Genomic DNA, 20992 nt, shown 5'->3' with positions numbered 1-20992 from the left:
CACCTTTCCCCCAGTGCTTGGAAATGAGCAGCACCATTCTGCCAAGTCGAGGGCCACAGAGGCCCAAAGTGGGGGTGAACCCTGCCCTGCCCAAGCCCTGCAGGTGAGATAAGCTTCCAGGCTGCCCCCAGCTTGTCTGCTTGGAAAAGGAATCAACCGAGCAGTCCCCCGACCCATACTTGCCTCACTCCAGTCCCCCACTTCCCAGCTGGCATTCCTGGCAGGTGGCACAAGGCTGGGGAGCCCCTCCCGATCCAGGCTGGCATCCGGGTGGGCCTCAGGGGTTCCGCTACTGTTGGCAGGTCTGTGCTGCGGGGCCCTTGGGGGAGGGTGGGGGCTGGGGGCTGTCAGGAGGAAGCTCCTCACCCCCACTAGGGTTGGCCCAGCAGGGGAGAGGGTGGGCGGCTCCAAGCCCCCGGGTCCTTCCCTGTCCCAGGTTACCAGTGGGGTGTCTGTGGGGGCAGGCCACAGTTCAGGGCCGACAGGACTATCAGTCCACAGCCGCCGCGTGCTGGCACTGGGCAGCAGGGGTGACTCACTGTGGCCTGCAAACTCCTCGTTCCTTTCCCAACCTGGGGGACTCCAGTGTGATCCGTCCTCACTCCCAGGGGCAGGGGGTGACTCCACACTGTCCCCCGGAGGCAGTGGCCAGTCCCAGTGGGGAAGCCTGAGATCTGGAGCCTCAGTTGAAATTCTGGCCCAGGGGTACTCCAGGGTCTGCTCAGGGGGGAGTGAGGGGATGTGGCCAGCCTGGCCAGGGGTGGGAGGAGGAGTCCAGTCTGGAAGAGACTCTGCAGCCGGCGTGGGGGTTTCTATTGGGGACGTCCAGCCCCAGAGGTCCCCCTGATCAGAGCCCTGCTCGGCCAAGGGCCAGGAGTCCAGGTTCTCGTGGAAGTTGATAAAGTTGTAGTCATAGTAGAAGTCGTCCACGATCACTGGCTCCAGTCTTTCAATGGGGTCCTCGATGGCATTGCTCACGATGGCAGGCATGGAGGTCGGGGGCCTGGGGACCCTGCCACCAGGCACCACATCCACTTCGTTGAAGTCCTCATGGCTAGAGGAGCCACTGCCTGAGCTGTCGGGGCCCTCACAGGGCGGCCGGGAGCAAGGAACTTCACTGGCTGGCCGCTGGGCCTCATCACAGGCAGGGCTGTGTGTGCACTCAACCAACCGGTGCTGGATGCCTGTCCCACACGTCACAGAGCACTGAGGAGGACAGGGCCTCAGGCAGGGGCAAGTATTCATGGCACCCAACTCCCAACCCCAACCAGACCAGAAGGGCCCAGGAAAATCATGTCCCTTTCTCCACACAGTGCCCAGAGGGTCCCACAAGCAAGCTGTTCTTGCTTCCCAGCACCCGAACCCCAGACACCCCTCCTGATGGACACACCTGGGACCAGTTCCCCACAGCCCAGGTGGGCGGACAGGGCACATGCTGGTTGCAAGGGATCTCAGAGGCCGGCTGGATCAGGTGCTGGCAGGCAGATGGCTCCAGGGCGATCTGTTCGTCTAGCCGCAAGCTGCGGATGCAGAGCACCGAGCGCAGGGCCAGGCCACTAGGCCCACAGGAGTGTGAACAGGGATGCCACTCTCCAGTCCACCACCTGCAGAGGACACAATGGTCTAGCCAGGATCTGAGTCCATCCTGAAAACCCAGAGCCCCAGGGAGCAGATATCCATGGACCTCACCTTGTAGGAACAAGGTCTGATAGAGGAGTTTCACTGGGCAGGTTGGGAGTGGAGCCTGGGGCATGGCCTGGCTATGTGGGTGGGAGCTGAGGCTTGGCCTCATCAGATGAGAGTGGAGTTTCACCAGATGGGGCTGTGTCTGCAGGGTGGATCTCCCCAAAGCAGGTTGAGAGAGAAGGTTGGGGCCTGGCCTCACAAAATGATGGGGGTCTGGGCAGGGCCTCACCAGATTGGGTGGTTGCAAGGGCAAGTGACTCTTTGAGAAGGATGCCTGGTCACAAGGGTGGAGTGGGGGATTCTGGGAAAGAGAGGGTCTCACCGGGCTGGACAGGGATCCTCCCTACAGGGTCTCTGGTGGTCTTCAGGCCGCTCCTTAGGGTCACAGTGCCGCTCATCCACCAGCCCCGTGTGCAGCTCGGTGCAATACACATTCTGCTTCTGGAAACCTGTGGGTGACCCAGCCCAGGGAGGGTCACCCACACCCAGCCTGTGAGCATCCTCCAACCTTCTATCTGGGGGAATGTTCCATGTTTGCCCAGACCAGACTCAGGAAAATGGGGGTTAAGGCATGGGGAGAAGAGCAAGGTGGGGGTGGTGAGAAGAAACATTCAGCAAAAGTAGCAAGAACCATTGACCACCAAGGCCTCAGGCTCATGGGCCTGCCAACCTCCCTCCATGAAGGAGGGTCTCCCACTGCTTGGAGATGGGCCTTATGAGCCCCTTCCAGAGGGAGAAGCTGAGACTCAAGTCAGCTCATGGCCCAGCAACCAAATATTAAGCAGGTAGGGGTATCTGCAGGGTATTTGAATGTTAGATTATACTTGGTTTTACCCAAAACAAAGATCATCCTTGCATTCTTTGTATCTGGGTTTTTTTTTTTTGGGGGGGGATGTCACACTTGGCAGTGCTCAGGGGGTTACTCCTGGCTCTGTGCTCAGAAATTGCTTCTGGCAGGCTCGGGTGACCATATGGGATGCTGGGATTCAAACCAATGACCTTCTGTATGAAAGGCAAACGCCTTACCTCCATGCTATCTCTCCGGCCCCAGAACTGTTTTTTATTGAGTACAGAGACCAACCCCAGGTTGGGTAGTAAGGGTACATAAGAGTACATAAGTAAGGGTACATAGCTCAGGCTATTCTGAGCCTGTCCTGCCCAGATTTACATAGAAGAGAATCTTTGTTTGGGTGAAACCAAGTGGTAAAAACAAACAGATACAAAGAAATAGGGATGATCTTTGTTTTAGATAAAATAAGTAAGGTATGACCTAACAACCCTCAGCCTAGTTTGGATAAGTTCATGCATGACCCCGATTCAGACTCATTCTCCTGGAATTGAAAAAATACAGCACATGGGGTGATTTTACAATTGGTGTTCAAACAGCAAATCAAGAAACCTAGAAGGTCCCTAAAATGGTGAGTGACTTGACCCTCTGGTGGATAATCACCATGAGAGCCCTCTTGAGCTGGACTGAATGTACCTTGCCTTTCACATTGGTGCACATAGTCCCCCCCCCTTCCACTTTCTGAATGGCTTCATGTTGCTCTGGTCATCTACCTGCATTTCTCACTCTAGACTGTACGTGTCTGACTCCCTAGAGATTCTCCTGCACACATGCCCCAAGAGGGGAAGGCTGATAATGATTTCTCAACCTAAGGCCTTCCCTGGTCTGATAATTTATCCTTGACTACTGGCACTAAACCAGAGAGACCCCATCTCCCAAGGATGATGAGCTGACTACCATGTCTGCAGACTCAGTCTGAAAATGACTCAACTCAAGATAGCCCCTCATCCCAAGCACTGAGTCCGGTGGACAAGCTAGTGCTGGCAATCCAATTCCTGGACACTGTCAAGTGGTCCAATGCCTAGAATGGTTATGGATTGCTCAACAGAAATGACACCAAGAAGATGTCTTTGTTCATTGGGCAGCTATTAACAGAAACAATCCCCAGAATTTTCTGTAGTGTTGGAGATGGGGAGACTGTGGAGGTTGATGTCATGAAAGGAGAGATGGGTCCAAAAACTGCTAATGTATCCAAATCTAATGGCATGCCAGTGAAAGGTAGCAGATCTGCTTCTAATCGACATAGGTTCTGTCGATTCATCCCCTCCCCACCTATGTGGCGAAGACCCCCTCAGGTGGGACAGAAGCAGGCAGTGAAGGGGAGTGAGCTGAAGACTCTGGGCATCTGTCAGATGCCGACGTCTACCATCTTTCTTCTACCAGAGGTGCCTTTTGCAAGGACCTTGAACCCCCAACCTGCAGCAGCTTACTGAAGAGACCCCAGCAGCCACCACAGAAGGTGGAGATGGAGAATCCAAGCCCAACCGAAGCCCAACCTAGGAGAAGCTGCTTTCAGAACCTCCTGCACCTGGGTTACCTCCAAAAAATTAACTTTCTTCTAGGTTAATCTCTTGACCCTATTTGCATCGGTCTTTATATTGATGGTTAAACTGTGTTTTATCTGTGTGGATCTTAATAGCTACTATTTTGTTCTATGCCCCACTGCAAACAGAAAATTTTGTATCTGGGGCCGGAGAGATAGCATGGAAGTAAGGTGTTTGCCTTTCATGCAGAAGGACAGGGGTTCGAATCCCGGCATCCCATATGGTCCCCTGAGCCTGCCAGGGGCGACTTCTGAGCATAGAGCCAGGAGTAACCCCTGAGCACTGCTGGGTGTGACCCAAAAACAAAAACAAAAAAAGTTCTCAGCTATCCTAGTGAATGTTTTCCAATAGCTATGATGTTTGATTGTGTATAATATGTAGCAACTTATTCTCAAATTATATCTGCAAAAATGTTTGGTCTTTGTCCACAGAAGTAGATGGAAAATGAACTTGGAATACTGCAGACTCATTATAGTGCTCATTAAAAGAATGTTTAGCAAACTTATTTTCAAACTATATATATATATATATATATGTATGCAGAAATGATCTTATGATTTTGTTTAGAGAAGTTTATAAAAAGGAACTCGGATGTTCTAAACTTGTATTGCAGTGCTCTTAAGTGTAAGAATATTTCAGAATTTTCAAATTAAGTGTATCTGCAGAAAGTTTCTAATGTTTATTTTCAGAGGAGTCTATAAAATTTTATGATATGTATAAGATATGGAAAAAGTTGATTGTTTTGAGAACAATATATACAATTTAAACGTTGATGCTATTACAATCAACTTTTACTGTGCCTATGCAAAATAACCACTTTTATAAGTTCTGATCTGGGGTTCCTGCCTCTTGCAGGGAACAATAGAACATGGCTTAAGTACCCCCTCTCAATAATTTTGTTTTGTTTTGTTTTTTTGGCCACCCCCATTGACACTCAGGTGTTATTCCTGACTATGCGCTCAGAAATCGCTCCTGGCTTGGGGGACCATTTGGGACACCGGGGGATCAAACCGTGGTCCATCTTAGGTCAACTGCTTGTAAGGCAAACACCCTACGCTGAGCCACCGCTCTGGCCCCATCTTTCAATAATTTTTTGAACAAAAAGGGCAGTTGTTAGATTATACCTTGTTTGTTTTTTTTGTTTTGTTTTGTTTTTTTTTTTTTTTTTTGGTTTTTGGGTCACACCCGACGGTGCTCAGGGGTTACTCCTGGCTGTCTGCTCAAAATAGCTCCTGGCAGGCACAGGGGGCCATATGGGACACCGGGATTTGAACCAACCACCTTAGGTTCTGGATCGGCTGCTTGCAAGGCAAGCACCGCTGTGCTATCTCTCCGGGCTCAGGTTATACCTTGTTTTACCCAAAATAAAGACCATCCCTGGATTCTTTTTATTTATTACAATTTGGTTTCACCCAAAACAAAGATTGTCTTCTATGTAAACCTAGAAAGGACAGGATCAGGATAGCTTGAGCTATTTGCCCTTATTCTGGTAACCTTACTCCCCACCTGGGTCTGTACTCAATAAAAACAACAGTTATGACAGGCAGCTTGATCTCCATATGAAGAAGACGGCCAGACTATACATATTTCACCGTCATATAGATTATTTCATGCACTATCGTGATTCAGACTCATTCACCCGGGGTTGGAAATACGGCGCATAGGGTGATTTTACGTCTTAGTATCTGCAGGGGCCGCTCTTGCCTTACCTGAGCCACAGGTCACCGAGCACTGGGTCCAGGGCCCAAAGCTCCAGGAGAACTTAGGCAGCTGTCCCTGGCCACCAGCTGCCACTGTCTGCGAGATGGTGTACTGGATGTGCACTCCTGGGTTGCTCGTCTGGAACAGGAGCTGTGGGGGAGTACAGAGGATCTTGGCATCTGTCTAGGGCACCACCTTTCTCAGGAGCCACCTAGGGATGAGGCTCCACTCATGTCCCCCGAGAACTGAGAGCAACACCTGGATCCAGACGGGCTCCTGGAGAGGTCCTGGGGATGTGAGGTTCTCCTGGTCCCCATCGCGTGTGTAGGTGAAGATGGTTCCGGCCACCTGGTAGTTCCCATTCCACTGGATGGTCCAGTTCCCATTGAGGAAGTATCTATCTGGGTCTTCACCCCGCAGGGCCAGGAAGTTGGTGGAGGAGGCCATCTCCTTAATGTGGATCTCACGGGCACCAGCTGGGATCAGCAACATGTCCACATAGCCTAGAAGGGAGTGCTCCTGCCTCAGTAGCCCACTCCAGTCCACACCCACCAACCTGGCATCTGCCCACATGAGTAGTCTGAGACTCCTGCGAAGTGTGAGCTTCAGTCTGAGGGGCCTAGTCAGAATCCTGGGTAGAAAGTAACTGGGCGGGCCCGGAGAGATAGCACAGCGGTGTTTGCCTTGCAAGCAGCCGATCCAGAACCTAAGGTGGTTGGTTCGAATCCCAGTGTCCCATATGGTCCCCCGTGCCTGCCAGGAGCTATTTCTGAGCAGACAGCCAGGAGTAACCCCTGAGCACTGCCGGTGTGACCCCAAAAACCAAAAAAAAAAAAAAAAAAAAAGAAAGTAACTGGGCACGAAATGCCTGCCTAGGCAAGGACCTCAGGTCCTCAGGTTAGGGCAGCCCCTCACATCGAAACCCTTTTCTCACAGTTTGCCCCCACAGTGTCCCATCTCTGAACCCTCGCCGAAAGCTCCCTGAAGTGTCTTCCCAGCCACACCCCTCCACAGTCTCACCACACACACCTGAGCCCTCAGACTCATCAAAGGTGATGTTCATGGTGCGACAGGTGGAGCCATTTCCCTGGCACACTCCGCAGCGATCCTCCATGGCCTCTGAGTTGATGATGAAGTCACAGCCCACATTCTGCACATATGGACCATGGGGGCCCAGTGCTCGGGCCTGTCCACTAAACAACCCACTCCCAGGGACTGTCTCTAACTTGCAGAGCTTACTTATAGATGGGGGGAGCTGGCACCGCGGCCCTGACCAGATATGGGGGCTCAGCTCATTTAAGGGGATAGTGTCTGGCACTGCAGCCCCTGGCCAGCATGGACAGAGGCTTCTGGAAATGGACTTGAGGTCCAAGGAGAGCTCCCTGCAGGGAGGGTCCCGTCCTGCATGGACCTGTCAGGGCCAGGGCATGTGGAAACCTCTCCCCCCACACACACCGCTCCCGTCTCTTCTGTGGCCACTTGGGTTCACTTGGCCATCGGGAGGTTAGACGGGTGGGGACAAGGGAAGATGCTGGTGCTAAGCTGGGCAAGGGAAAGGACAGATAAGCAGCACTGTCTCATCCCAGGTTACCTTGCAGATCCCATTGATGCACAGGTCCCGGCTGGGCCGGCCCTGGTAGCAGGGGGTGCCGTCAGCCACGGCATCCAGCAGTTTCTCCACAAAATGCTCATTGATGGGCCGACAGTGCAGCTCACAGGGGTTCGCTGGGGCCCAAACAGGGGAAACATGAGTGGGGGTGAGCAGGCTGAAAGGGAAGCCGGGCCTGGGTGCAGGTGCTCACCGTCATTGGCCACGGGCACCCATGTGTATAGCTTTTTGTCCAACAACACCGAGTCGAATTTGCTGCACTGCACCTCACGGAAGGAAGGCTGGCCTCGGGGGCAGGCTTGGAGATTGCAGAGCTTGTAGCGCTTCCTCTCACCCACGCAGTACTTGCCCTTGAACCTAGGTCTGGGGGCAAAGGACACAAATGAGACTCTGAGGCCCTGCATGAGTCACGTGTGTGGTCCCCGTCGATCGGCCAGTTCACTCACGCAGGCTGGGTGCACTGCCTCTCAATGCTCTGCACGCCCACACCGCAGCTCCGCGTGCATTCTGACCAGGAGCTCCACGCTGACCACTGCCCATCCACAGCCTTGGGTCGGAAGCCCACAGATACGCAGTCCCCATTCAGACACCACTGGCAGGGCAAAGGGCATTCCCAGGTGAGACCAGGGGAATAGAGAGGGGGCAGGTGGTCCAGGGCCAGGCCCGCCTCCCTGCACCTGCCCACCTTGTTCTCCCCACATCGGGTGCCATCCACTGCGGCGTCTAGCTTGGAGTGGCAGGTTGTCCCCACTGAGCACCACAGCGTGTGGCAGACATTCTGCAGAGAGAGGCAAGGCCAAGTCACTCACTTCCCATGTTCCTCCCAGCTCCAGGCGCCTCCTCAAGGCAGGTACCTGGGGTGTGAGAGGCAATCCTTTCCTCTCAGATCTGGGGGTAGCAGGTGCTGCTCAGTGCAGTCTCCCCCCACCTCCATCATTGCCCGACTGGAGAAGTCCCTCAGAAGTCACAAGGTGGGGCCAGAGTAAAGGGATGGAGGGCAAAGCATTTGTCTTGAGTGCAGTTGACCTGGGATTTCATTCCTGGTATCCTATGGGATCCCCTGAACCTGCCAGGAATGATCCATAAATGCAGAGCCAGGGGTAAGCCCTAAGCACCATGTCAGGTGTGACCCCAAAACAAAACAAAAAATGTTGCAAGATCTCTGTAACACACCCATCGGGACTGGACCCAGGCCCTGATGTCCAGTCTTCTCCTATACTGGCCACTCAGCAAAGAGGGAGCTGGGAACTTCTGATCTAGATTCAGATCTGGATCTGCAGCACAAATCAAAGCCTCTCCCATAGGACTCAGGGCTCAGCTGGCTGCTGAGGGGAACCCACCCTGTACCCATGCTCAGCCCAAACCACACTCAAATCCAGACCCCCACCAGACCAGCACCCACACTCACGTCCATGTCCTGGCAAAAGACAGAGGAGCCCCCATACTGCAGGCGACACTGGTGACCCACATCATAGAGGATTCCAGGTGGCACGGAGGGAAAGTCGATGGCATCCTTTGCTGGTAGGTCATCCAGGCACACACCCCAGCCCCGGCTAAAGAGTGGGGACAGAGAGGGTGGGGGAACAGGGGACAAGGGGCTGTCTGAGCGGGGCTTTGGCAAGCTGGAGGAGGAACACCAGGTTCTGAGCTTGCAGGAAACATCTCCTGATAGGCCAGGCTCATGACATCCCTCTTGCCTCTCCCCCTCACCCCGCCCACCCACTGTATTCCTTCCCACCCACAGGGTAGGCCCTGGTCCCCAAAGCACTCTGTGGGAGCCAGGAGGGGGTTCAGAATTGAAGTCACCACAATCACAGTGTGCAGTGATCTGAAGGCTGAAACCAGGGTTACAGTGCCAGGCTGAAGCCTTGCAAGTGTTCCACCCACTGTCAGCCTCACTGCTCACCAGTACCGGCCTGGCTAAAGATAGGGGTGTGACTTGACCCTTTGTGGGTATGTTTCTGTGCAGGAGTGGGACTCACAGGGTCAGGGCCACAGAGGCCCAGGGCTGAGGACTCTCACAGCCTCAGCACTGCTGGGTGCTGGCCTGCGGCTCTGTAGCTTGTTCGCCTGCAAAGTATAGCAGGCACTGGCCAGCCCCAGCCACTTGCAGTTTTCTTCCCCATGTTGCCAGCCCAATGAGCCCAGAACTGGTTCTCACAGCCCAAAAGACGAGGCCCAGCTTTTCTGAAACCCCTCTGTGAAGAGCTTCCAGACAACCAAACCCACATGAGCAGAGGCTCCTGTTTGCTCCCTCCTTCCAGCCCACACAAGCAGCAGGGCTGGAAAGGCAGATGTGGGGGGAAGCCATGTCCTGGAAGGGGCTACAGCTGCCAAGTCATGCAGGAAGATGCGGCACAGCAGAATCTGAGAGGGCATGCAGTGAGGGACAGAAGACAAGAGCCCTGGCCAGGAGTGGGCCCCGATCTCCAGTATGAGGGCCTGAGTAGATTGTCTCTGTGAGAATGAACCAGGCCCAGAGCTAAAGAAGATGGACAATAGGCTACTGACTCCAGAACTAGAGGGGAGGCCCCATGCTCAACACACTTGGCTCTTTCACAGCCGGGCATGGAAGAGCTCCACAGAAAAGGGGAACCACCCTCAGGACTTCAGCTAAGTAAGCACTCCCCTCCCCTTGTGAGTATGCATCACAGCTGGAGGAGCACAAACATGGGTGAGCACCAGAGCCGATGGCACAAAGCAGGGCACAGAAGAAAAGGGAGGAGCCAAGGCTTGACCCACCCAGACCTTGCAGTTGCCACCCTTGTGCCTCCATCCAAGTTGTCTGAGAACTACATTCCCAGGAGGAAAGTTTGATAGGGATCTGGGGGTGGGGAGGGGATGAGCACCACTGGGGAAGCCAGAAAAGACTGAGATCCACATAGGCCGAAACCATCACAGGAAAGGGAGCTCCCGGTTCAGGAAATAGGGTTCAGCTAAAAAAGAAGTCATCACAAATAAGACAGATGAAGAAATGATGGTTCATAAGTTATGGAACTCCAACCACAAGGGAAGCCCAAGAAACATAAGCAAGGGGGAGGGTCACCCTAAAAAGTCCTGGAAAGACTCAGCAGCAGAACAGAGATGCTGCCTGAAAGAAGTTGCCACTCAAAGCCCCCCAACACCCAGGACAACACCATCAAGAATATGAGCATCATGTCTCCAAAGCAGGACATAGATGGCCACAGGCCCCAAGAGGAAGTTTATCACTTACAGCCAGGGAAATGCAGATCAAAAACAAAATGAGGCCCTTATCCACTTGGGAAAAACCAGCATGTGCTGAGGCAGGACGGATGGACGGAAAGATGTGTGTGAGTGCGTGGCTTGGAAGGAACCAGGGGAGCCCCTGAGGAAGGCCATTCAGAGGCCTGAAAAGTTAAAAATAGAAATTCCATAGAACCCACATTTCCGGGAATTTTCCCGGAGAATGGGAAAACACAGAGAGAATTCAGACAGCTGCACACACCACCACCACCACCCCCAATGCTGACTGCAGCACTTCACAATGGCCAGGGCCTGGAAAGCCCCCAAGTGCCCATCACAGATGATGGATCGAGACGCTGCTCAGACACAGTGGTGCACCCCTCAGGAAGAGGAGGTGAAATTCTGCACCCATATGGGTGGACTGAAGTCTCTGGCTCAGTGAAATGTGGCTGACCCCAGTTCAATCTCCAGGGAACAGATACGGTCCCTCAAAAAGTGCCATGAGTGATCTCTGATCATAACACCAGGAGTAAGCACTGAGCCTCCAGTGGACATGATGGTAGATATGGTGGTGAATATGGTGGATACTATGATGGATATGGCTATACCACCCCTAATGCAAAAATGTTGGGTCTATTAATGGCATGAAGGCTGGGACACATGCCTTGTCTGTGTGAGGCCCTGAGTTCAATTCTAATGTGCCACAAAAGAAACCTGAGTTTTAAAATAGGCAAGAAAAGTTCATCATGTGTCTCAGTTCTGTACATTTTCATAACACAGCAATGCTGAATGTGGATCTGTAGGAACAGCCCAGAGACTCAGAGGTCACTTGACATGGGATCCACGTATCCAGCTCATGCTCCTTCTCCCGCTATGCCCCCAGCTGGATGCAGTAAACTGACTCCTGATACACTGCCAGGCCCTCCCTGCTTTTTTGTGGTGCCCCCCTCCATTGCTTTCCACCACATTGGGCCTTACTCGAGGAACCTGGTAATGTACTGGCGGCTGCAGGGGGACCAGGTGAGGGGTGTCGTGCTATACAGGAGCTGTGGAGACATTATGAAAGAACTTTTCCCTTGAGACAAGCACTGGTTTCCAAGGCCATCGTGTTGGACACCAAAGCTGTGGAGAAATAGACACGAGTGGTGAGTGGAGACCCCAGGGGCCAATGAGCAAATAACCTGGAGTGGTGGGAAGAGACCTAGGGAATGAGTACAGATTAAGGGTGGTGGACAAAGAGCCTGCCAGTCACCCCCTTTCTGAGCCTCCCAGTCTGCCAGCAAGGCCCCTTGAGCCCGCTTCTCTACCTAAAATGTGGGTAGCTACCTGGCATGGATTTTGCCACAGAGGGATCAGGAAACCAAAGTGGTCCTGCCCCAGACTTTACCTGGTGACCACAAAAAACAAGGGGCAAAGGGGCCACCCTCAGAGACTGCAAGAAGTGCTGCTGAAGTCCCCAACCTGACTGCCCCATGCCTGTCCTGGACCTGAGATGTCAGAGACACCCAGGTCCATTTCTAGACTACACATCAACATAGCACCAGTCACATCATCAGCGGGAAAGAGACACCCCCCCCCTCACCTTCTGAATTCACATGGGCCTAGAGATAGGAGGGCACTGGCTTGGGGTCCACTCAGAATTAGGCTTTTGATGGAACTCACAGTCAAAAACATGCATCCCAGGCCCTAATAGTACAATAGGTAGGGTGTTTGCCTTGCATAATGCCAACCCAGGTTAGATCTTGGGCATTGTATATGGTCCCCAGAGCATTGCCAGGTGTGGCCCCAAAACAAACAGAAAATCGCATTCAGGGCAACCAAGAGCTCCCCTCATTTGCACAAGGCATCATCCTGGTTGGGAGGGGAACAGTGTCAGCGTGGACAGGAGGTAAGGGCAGATACCTGTGTCCGAGTTCGTGAGCCACAGTGAAGGCCAAGGGCAGGCCTGTGTCTTCACAGATGCTGCAACTGCGATGAGGCTGGCACATGCCCGCCACATGCGACATGCCCAGCGTCTCACAGGGCTGGTTCCTAGCTGCACACAGATCCTTCCTGCCACACACAACAGCAGCCATCAAGACGGGCCTAGGCCACACCACTCTCTTTGGTGCCCTGCCCACCTGGCCTAGCTACCATGAGAACTTGGGGCTGTGGTGCCCCAAGAACCCTTGGGGAAGTCAGCTGGACAGCTAGACACATGCAGGAGCACCTTGTGAGCAGGATGGCCATGTCATGGTGCTGCGGATGAGAGTCACCCTTAGGGTTGATCATCTTCTGCCACTTGCAGAAGCTCCACAGGGTGTTGTCTGCGTGGTGCGTGATCTTCAGGTTTTCCTGGTGGTGAGGATGCAGCACTCAGGACTGGGCCCTCACATGGGCAGGGGGTTCAGGTGACATGCAGTCAGGCCACAGTCCCAGGTCTGGCCTCAGACAGCTTCCACAGAATGCCAGGCAGGGGGCCTCGGGCAGCCAACTCCCATCCCAGGGTGTGGGGCAGGCATCTCTCACCTCCTCCTCTTCCAGAAGAATCAGGCGCACAATGGTGATATGAATGGGGTTCCCAATGCTGGGGTCATGGTATAGGCCGGCTACCTGCTCAAGAGATAGGATCCATCACAGACCAGACAAAGGACAAGGGAGGGCCTGCTCATCCCCAACCCTGGGATGCAGACCTATATGGCTACACAGGACTCATTGGGCTCTCATGGTGTCTCACAGCCACGTGTGCCCAAATGCACGGCTGTACCCCACACCTGCAGCAGCAGGACCTCCTAATCCTGGTCAGGCCGGTCCTGAGCCATGGACCAAACCGAGCTTATGTCTCCAAACAGGGCGAACTCTGCTCTAGGTGGGTGCAGCTTCATCCGGACAAAGTGTCATCAGCTGAGCTGCACCCCAGGATTGGAGACCTGGGGAAGCCAGCATGGAGAGGCAGGTGCAGGCCTGTGAACATCCCTGAAAGGGACTGACTTCTCTTTCCAGAGCCAAGAGCTGTGGGGCCAAGGCCTACGGGCTCATGGACAGAGGCCCCCATGATGCAATGGGTGACCCCCACTCAAATGTACAGGAAACAGACTTGTGTCTTTAGAGTTCAGTAGAGAAAGGGACATTCCACACTGAGCCAGTCACTGTCCTCACAGGTACAAGTGAGGGTGAGGGTCAGGGTGAGCTGCCTCTTAACGATTCGTGAAAAACAAAACTTAAATAGCCTAAAATCAAGTAGCTCAGGGACCTGGAATGTGCTCAAGGACTGAGTTCCATCACCCCAGCAGCCCCAGTGTGGCTCCTACTGAAACGCCCAACCTGGAAGAGAAGTTGGGCGCAGGCCTGGCAGGCATGAAGCCTCAAGTGTGGTCCCCAAGCAGCACATCCTCAAGCCCAAGCACTGAGTCTTGCGGATTATTGTTGCGAGCAACCATGAGCACTGCCGGGGAAGACCTCCCCCTGCATATGATAAATGCACTATGTGAAGGGCACTGAAGACCTGTAGTGATTCTGTGGAAGCACATGTGCTTCTTGCAGATAAGGAGCTGAGCCTGGTGCCTGCCACTACAGTCTGCCTGTAGGTCTCTGCCCCAACAGGGTCATAGAGAAACGCAGGATCCCCAAGGCTCCCTGGCTCTTCTCGGTACCCCTGGACTCAGCTGTGCGAGCTGGACACACCCTTTCCTCCACACGCTCCAGTGGCTCTCACCATGTTCATGACAGTCAGCACATAGCTCTCCACCTGGGGGTGTCCGTGGAACTCCACCATTTTGGCGTCGGCGACCACCAGAGTCTCCACCCACTTCTCTTTGCTGACTGAGCCCAGGTGCAGACGCCTTGGCTGGTGTCGCCGATGTCGAGACTGCCAACGCTCCCGCTTTGGCTCCACGTCAGGGGACTCTAAGTCGGGGAGTCATACGGGGGAGAGTGGGCTGCCACAGGAACTAGGTCAGAACACGGTGAACCTGTACTGGGGCCTTGGAGCTGCTTGGGGATATGCAGACAGCAGGCTGACCTCTGAAAGTGAAGGTGACCGTGGGGGGTACCTGCTTTTCCTGTCCTATGGTCTCTGACATGGACAGGAAGGAATAGATGTGATCTAGAAGAAGGTGTGTGTGTGTGTGTGTGTGTGTGTGTGTGTGTGTGTGTGTGTGTGTGCAGAGCAGAGCAGAGCACATGTTATGGGTTATGGGGGGGGGGGCTCCTGGGCTCCTAGGAGTTGGCTCTATCTCTCCCAGAACAGGAATACAAGCTGGGAACTGGGAACTGGGCCAGCCACCCCAGATAAGAAAGGGCAGAAAATCTGGGAAAAGCAAGAGCAAAACACTTGTTGTGGGCCCGGAGAGATAGCACAGCGGCATTTGCCTTGCAAGCAGCCGATCCAGGACCTAAGGTGGTCGGTTCGAATCCCGGTGTCCCATATGGTCCCCCGTGTCTGCCAGGAGCTATTTCTGAGCAGACAGCCAGGAGTAACCCCTGAGCAACATTGGGTGTGGCCCAAAAAACAAAACAAAACAAAAAAAAAACACACACAAAAAAAACAACACTTGTTGTGAGTGTCTGCCTAGCAGATGTAAGCTGAGCTGAGACAGCACAGGAGGGAGGATGCTGGATCTCACAGGCAATTGCTACTACCCTGCTTGAATCCCTCACACCACACATGGTCCCTATGAGCACTGTCACTCCTGAGCACAGAGCCAAGAGTCAGTCCTGAGTGCCTCTGGGTGTGGCTGAAATGCCAAAACCAGCAGATCTGAGTGGAGCCTCTGGGACAGGAGTGTGGCCCCACAGTTGGCCCTGGGCTGGCGGTTCTATGATGGTTTGGCAGAGATGTGGGTGAACCACCCGTACTGCTCATTCTGAAGCTGGGCCAACTGGTAGTGAGTGGCAGGGAGCAGGTGCTATGTGGAGAAAGGTGGGAGAAGAGTACAGTGGTGTGGATCTGAGAGGCCTCTCATGTCCCATGTCTAGAGGGCACTGGGTACTGGAAGTCTGTTGCTCTCCTGTGCTCTTTGTCCAAGACACTGGGCAGAGAATGCTGAGTGCACCTGGGAGCGAGTCCTGTGTCCAGGCCCCAGGCCCCAGAGATACCTTGAACCCAGCAGGTGGCTGCAGCGGTAGAGTTCCCTCGTTCATCTGGGGCTTCACGCTGGTACAGTACGTGGGGCTGGGCTTGGTCAGGCTGGGCCAGGACACCGGATAGGGGCTCGATGAAGTAGTCCTTGCTGGCCAGCTGGAACATGCCTTTCTATAGGGATGGAAGCAGGGTTGCAAGGAGGGCTAAGCTGATGACCCTGGGGTGGGGGCCATCAGGATCTTTCTCCAGGATGCTGTTCCTGCCACCTCCCAACAAGGTTTTCAGAAGCCACCACTTATACCCATACGTCCAGAAATGAAAGGGCATCTTCCATGTGGGCCAAGCTGTGCTGTGTCCCTTAGCCTGGCACCACCCACAACACCACCATCCCTCCTGGCTGCCCTCATCCTGCAGAAGGAATAATGATGGGTTCCAAAGCAGCTCAACCAATATCCAAGCCAGCGTGTCACGGCTACTGAGACACACTGGTTTCTAGCCCTGTGGCCCCAAACAAGAAGGTAGACAGGGGCATCTGTCACCTTCAGGGGCCAGCACTGGAGGCATCCCTTTCTGAGGATGCCCTGGTTTCCAGCAGAAAGGTTTTAAACCCCTTGTGGACACAAGCTTGTCCCTGGGGCTACAAGGTCTGCATGTCAATGGGCCTAACAGTTCCAGGGGGAGCCCCAGTCTGAGTGAAAACTTCATGCAGGCAAATGCTATGAACAGCATCTCCTCCAACGGGTGGTGAAAAGGCAAAAGGGGTGCATCACACATCTAGTATGTGAGACCCTGTTGAGATCCAGCACTCTGCTGTCCCCTGAGCACTGCCACTTGGGAGGCAGGTACCCACATGTACAACTGCAAGTATCCATACATGCATCCCCTACACACACCCAGGTACCCCCAGATCCACTCAGTGCCCCAAGATAGTCCTATTTTCCTCCATATCCCTACTCACACACATACCCCAGGTGACCCACATGAACCTCTATACCCTCATGTACCCCTATACACACGCACATGCACCCTCAGGTACCGTATTTTCCGGCGTAAAAGACGACTTTTGAAACAAAAAAAAGTCAACCGAAAATCAGGGGTCGTCTTATACGCCGAGTATATCCCCCAAAAAAATGTTTCAATATGCCGCTAAATGAAAATTGTCTGAATATTGCCACAAAACAAATTTTCCAACTTGATCCTGCACCAATCACTGCCAGGCTGCTCGGACCGCCTCTCTGACTCAGCCAATCCAAGCAGGCTTTTGATGCATGCAAATGAGACAATGTTCTGAACCAATCACTGTCAGGCTGCTCGGACTGCCTCTCTAACTCAGCCAATCCAAGCAGGCTTTTGATGCATGCAAATTATACAGTGTTCTGGACCCGAATCTACACTGTCAAAAGCCTGCTCAGAGATTGGCCAGAGTCAGAGAGGAAGTCTATGACAGTATAACCTTTGAACTTTGCTTGTTGTGATTGGCTCACTGTGGTCCATACAGTTGCAGCACAGGAATGTTCTGTCTGATACAGCGAATATAGACCTAAACCTATGTTTTAACTGCAAAAGTAGGAGGTCGTCTTATACGTCCAGTCGTCTTATACGCCAGCAAATATGGTACCTTCTATGAACCCTAGGTACACACCCAACCTAGTACCCCAACATGCCTCACATATATTCTCAGGTCTCCCCTCAGAGCCCTCCAGCCCTCAGACCCATGTACTCCACATGCACCCCCAATGTTCACCCTTTCCACCCACACTCACCAGCCCATCACAGGCACTGATGGCTGCGTGTCCGGGCAGGTCCTGGGGACCCTGAGCCCCTGAGTCCTGCACGTGACCCAGCAGGTGGCAGGCGGGTGCCCATGCGCCTGCCCGGATCGCCACTTGGCCCAGGCCACCGCGCCTGCGAGTCTCCACCACGAAGCTAGGCGCCAGCAGCTGCGTGTTGGCAGAAAGGTTGAAGCGCACTGCACGCCCTTGGAACTGCAGCTCGTAGAATGTGGGTGCGGCACGGGGTCGTGCAGACATCTCTCGCCTGTTCAGCACCCGTGGCCACAGCTCGAAGGACAGGAAGGAGCCGCTTGCGTCCACCCGCACAGGGTGCACGATGTCCAGCTGCCTCCAGTCATCTGGGTGCCCTGCAAGGAGACCAGACAGCATGTCACTCTCCGCACCCCACGCTGCTCCCTCTTCAACCTCGGTTCACCCACCCACACACACACACACCTGGTGCCTGCAATGCCATCCTGGCAGTACTCATTTCCTTCCTAGCCCATCGATGTCTTTATCGAACCCTGCCTTCTCTATTGGCCTGAGGTCATGGACTACACTCACTCCATTCTCATTTTGGTGACACTCAAGATGTCACTGGGGGACTCACAGATCAGATGTCAGCATAGGCAAATTCCATGATTCTGTACAAAAGGGAGCTAAGAGGCAGCTGCCCTTCAGAGCCACTTCCTGATGCCCTGCCACTGTCTTACTCGCTTGGCCAACAACTGAAATTTGTGCACGAAATTGAGAGCCGTGCCAAGAGGACAATGTCAGTGCAAACAGTGGAGGGAATAGGGCATGGGAAAGCCATGGAAGGACCCTAGAGGCAGGGGAAAAGCTTCCCCTAGCATGTGCTCTGGAGAAAGAGAATACCCCTAGGAGAGCAGATGCTTGGAACACAGCTACCAGCATCGAGACTGCACAGACCTGCCTCAGTGGCCCTTTATCTTCCTGAGCCTGAGGTTTCAATCTTCTCAGAGAATACAGGATAGGAAGTGGGAAAAGGGACCCCATGGAGATGGAGAAGCAGTTTCCAGCATAGTCTGTTTTCTGCAGCTGTCAGGGGTCCCACCCCGGGGCTTTGCAAGGTAAATAGGTGCTAATCTTGTGCCCAGCTATGTCTCCCCTGAGGGAGACACCCATGTGGAGTCTCCATCTCCAAATGTGGAGCGTCTCCATTTTCAAATGTACAGGCCTCCGGACCCTCTTATAGATAAAACACCCTTCAGAGCACCCCTGGAAACCCATCTTCTTGGACCTAACAAAAAACAGAAAGTGCCCCCAAATGCACCTGCAGCTCCTACCACCCTGTCAGATAGAACCAACACCCATCCCCATGGTGCTGTCACCGGCTCTGGGAACCATATAGCAGGAAAGATAGTCATGGTGCACCATTAAGCAGGAGCCTGTACAGTCTGAGTCTCTGTAGAAAGGCTGCAGGGGGAGATCACAGGGCTGGGCTGGGACCCACCTGTGGCTGGGAGACAGGTGAGCCTCCAGGCTCAGCATCTCCCTCTGACAGGTGCACCTGCTCTTCGAGGGAACCTGAACGCAGGAGGGCTGTGCACAGCAAATGGTGAGGCTGAGGATCTAAACTTCCCATCGCTGTTGATTTAAACACCATCTCAGGGCCCAGTGACGGCTCCAGGGCTGTGCATGCAAGAATCCCAGATCTGGGCCGGGAAGGTGGCGCTAGAGGTAAGGTGTCTGCTTTACAAGCGCTAGCCAAGGAATGGACCTCGGTTCGATCCCCCGGCGTCCCATATGGTCCCCCCAAGCCAGGGGCGATTTCTGAGCACATAGCCAGGAGTAACCCCTGAGCGTCAAACGGGTGTGGCCCAAAAACCAAAAAAAAAAAAAAAAAAAAAGAATCCCAGATCTGATTCTTGCCTCAACTGCCTGGGCACTCCCCCTCCCTGCACAAATGAGCTCAGTGGCCCAGCATCAGTGAACCCCTGCCCACGGGGTTAGGAGACACCCAGAAGGGGCCCAGATTGCAGGAAGTGGCATGCCTGTGTCTATCCCAAACTCCAGGTCAGTGTAGAGCAGGGGTCTCAAAGGCCGTTTGTGGCCCTCCGTACAACATTTTGTGGCCTGCGGCCGGCCTTCAAATATCGCAGTATTCACAATTATTCACTTACCGAATAATCGCAATAAAAATCGCATTAGTAAGAAAAAAAATCGCATTAAACATTCGCATACCCCGAGCAGTTCCGTTAGGGGTATGCAAATGTTTAATGAGATTTTTTATTGCGAATATTCGGTAAGCGAAATCCCTTATGCGGCCCTGCCTCAACCCGACTTTGCCTCCTGCAGCCCCCAGGTAAATTGAGTTTGAGACCCTTGGTGTAGAGGCTCCAGGATTCCCTGATATTCCCAGGGCCGCCTGGTAGGCCAAGATTGACAGCTTGAGGGGCTGGAGCCTTGGTGCAAGCGGTAGTGCATTTGCCTTCCACACACTAACCTAGAACTGACCGCGGTTAGACCCCCAGGCGTCCCATATGGTCCCCAAAGCAGGAGCAATTTCTGAGCACAGAGCCAGACGTAACCTCTGAGCGTCATAGGGTGTAGCCTCCCCCCAAAAAAGATTGACAGTTTGGGAAGACACTCCTGGGCTGCACCCACCACCAACCCCTCATTCACTCACCCTGTGGAAACCCTGGCAGGCAAACCACAATACCCCCATCCAACCAGGGCAGACTAGAGCCAGGGTGGTGGCTTGGCTCTTCCTCCAGCATCCCCAGTACCCCCAGTCTGTCTCCCCTTTAGGCAGGCTCTGGGTAGTGAGCACAGGCCCACCTAGGTGCATCCCCTCTATCCTGCTGGCTGGTCCATAACTGTCACCACTAGGGTAAAGGAACCCAGTATACTCTGCCTTCCTCAACCTCCTAGCTCTCAGGAGATGGAACTTGGGACATCACAGCCTAACCTCCAGAATCTGTCCCAATGGGACAAGGGGGAGCACTCCTGCACCCCTCCCTCCATTCAGTCCGATCCATCCATCATCCATCGCTCAGGCCCGGCCCTGCCCTTGAGACAAGACAAGGCGCCCACCACACCCTTCGGACGGGACAAGAGCGCCCACACCCTTTGCCCAGATTCCCACCGCCGCTCCGGATGCGCCGGGAGCTCCGCTGGGAACCTGGACGTCGGCCAGCGGCTCATCCGAGGCCGAGCTCGACCCGGGGCGGGCGGGCGGAGACACTCCGGCTCCGTGCTCCGCTCCCGGCGCCTCCGATCGGGGGAGGGGAAGGGAGCCAGGAGGAAGTGGGTGTCGGGGGGGGGACCTTGGCTCTCCGCTCTCCCCTCGATCGCCCCGCGCGGAGGGTCCCGCGCCCCACCCCGGTCCCGGGAGCGAGGTGCCTGGCCAGCCGCTGCAGAATGCAGGAGGGTCCTGGTTCTCCCTCCCCCGGGGTCTTGAGGAGCCGTGAGCCGGGGGCCACACACCTGGAGTGGATCCGAGGGCGCCGATCGCCAGGGCACAGGCTAGCAGCGGGAGGAGCAGCGGCATGGCAGTGGCGGGCGGCGACCCCGAGGGTGCACGCCGCTCCTTCTGCCCGTCGG

The 20992-nt window shown here is 54.3% G+C and overlaps 1 protein-coding gene across 1 annotated transcript in view; it reads right to left on the bottom strand.

Annotated features, from left to right (window-relative positions):
- Window positions 1-20992, bottom strand: part of ADAMTS7 (ADAM metallopeptidase with thrombospondin type 1 motif 7) — a 23525-nt gene extending 2533 nt beyond the window's left edge. The window contains exons 1-19 of the mRNA XM_049782869.1: window positions 20876-20992; window positions 17417-17793; window positions 15668-15824; window positions 14286-14476; window positions 13100-13183; window positions 12801-12925; window positions 12494-12643; window positions 11570-11713; window positions 8796-8940; window positions 8073-8165; window positions 7834-7979; window positions 7581-7750; window positions 7370-7503; window positions 6808-6928; window positions 6037-6281; window positions 5787-5928; window positions 2009-2135; window positions 1391-1604; window positions 35-1206 (exon numbers count right to left, since the gene is read on the bottom strand). Of these exons, the coding sequence (XP_049638826.1) occupies window positions 35-1206; window positions 1391-1604; window positions 2009-2135; window positions 5787-5928; window positions 6037-6281; window positions 6808-6928; window positions 7370-7503; window positions 7581-7750; window positions 7834-7979; window positions 8073-8165; window positions 8796-8940; window positions 11570-11713; window positions 12494-12643; window positions 12801-12925; window positions 13100-13183; window positions 14286-14476; window positions 15668-15824; window positions 17417-17793; window positions 20876-20939 (4001 nt within the window). The 5' untranslated portion in view covers window positions 20940-20992. The remainder of the gene's footprint in view (window positions 1-34; window positions 1207-1390; window positions 1605-2008; window positions 2136-5786; window positions 5929-6036; window positions 6282-6807; window positions 6929-7369; window positions 7504-7580; window positions 7751-7833; window positions 7980-8072; window positions 8166-8795; window positions 8941-11569; window positions 11714-12493; window positions 12644-12800; window positions 12926-13099; window positions 13184-14285; window positions 14477-15667; window positions 15825-17416; window positions 17794-20875) is intronic.

The sequence above is a fragment of the Suncus etruscus genome, chromosome 11, assembly GCF_024139225.1.
Source record: "Suncus etruscus isolate mSunEtr1 chromosome 11, mSunEtr1.pri.cur, whole genome shotgun sequence".
Lineage (NCBI taxonomy): Eukaryota > Metazoa > Chordata > Mammalia > Eulipotyphla > Soricidae > Suncus > Suncus etruscus.
The sequence above is the reverse complement of the archived record's forward strand: the minus strand, read 5'-3'. Positions and strand labels throughout refer to the sequence as shown.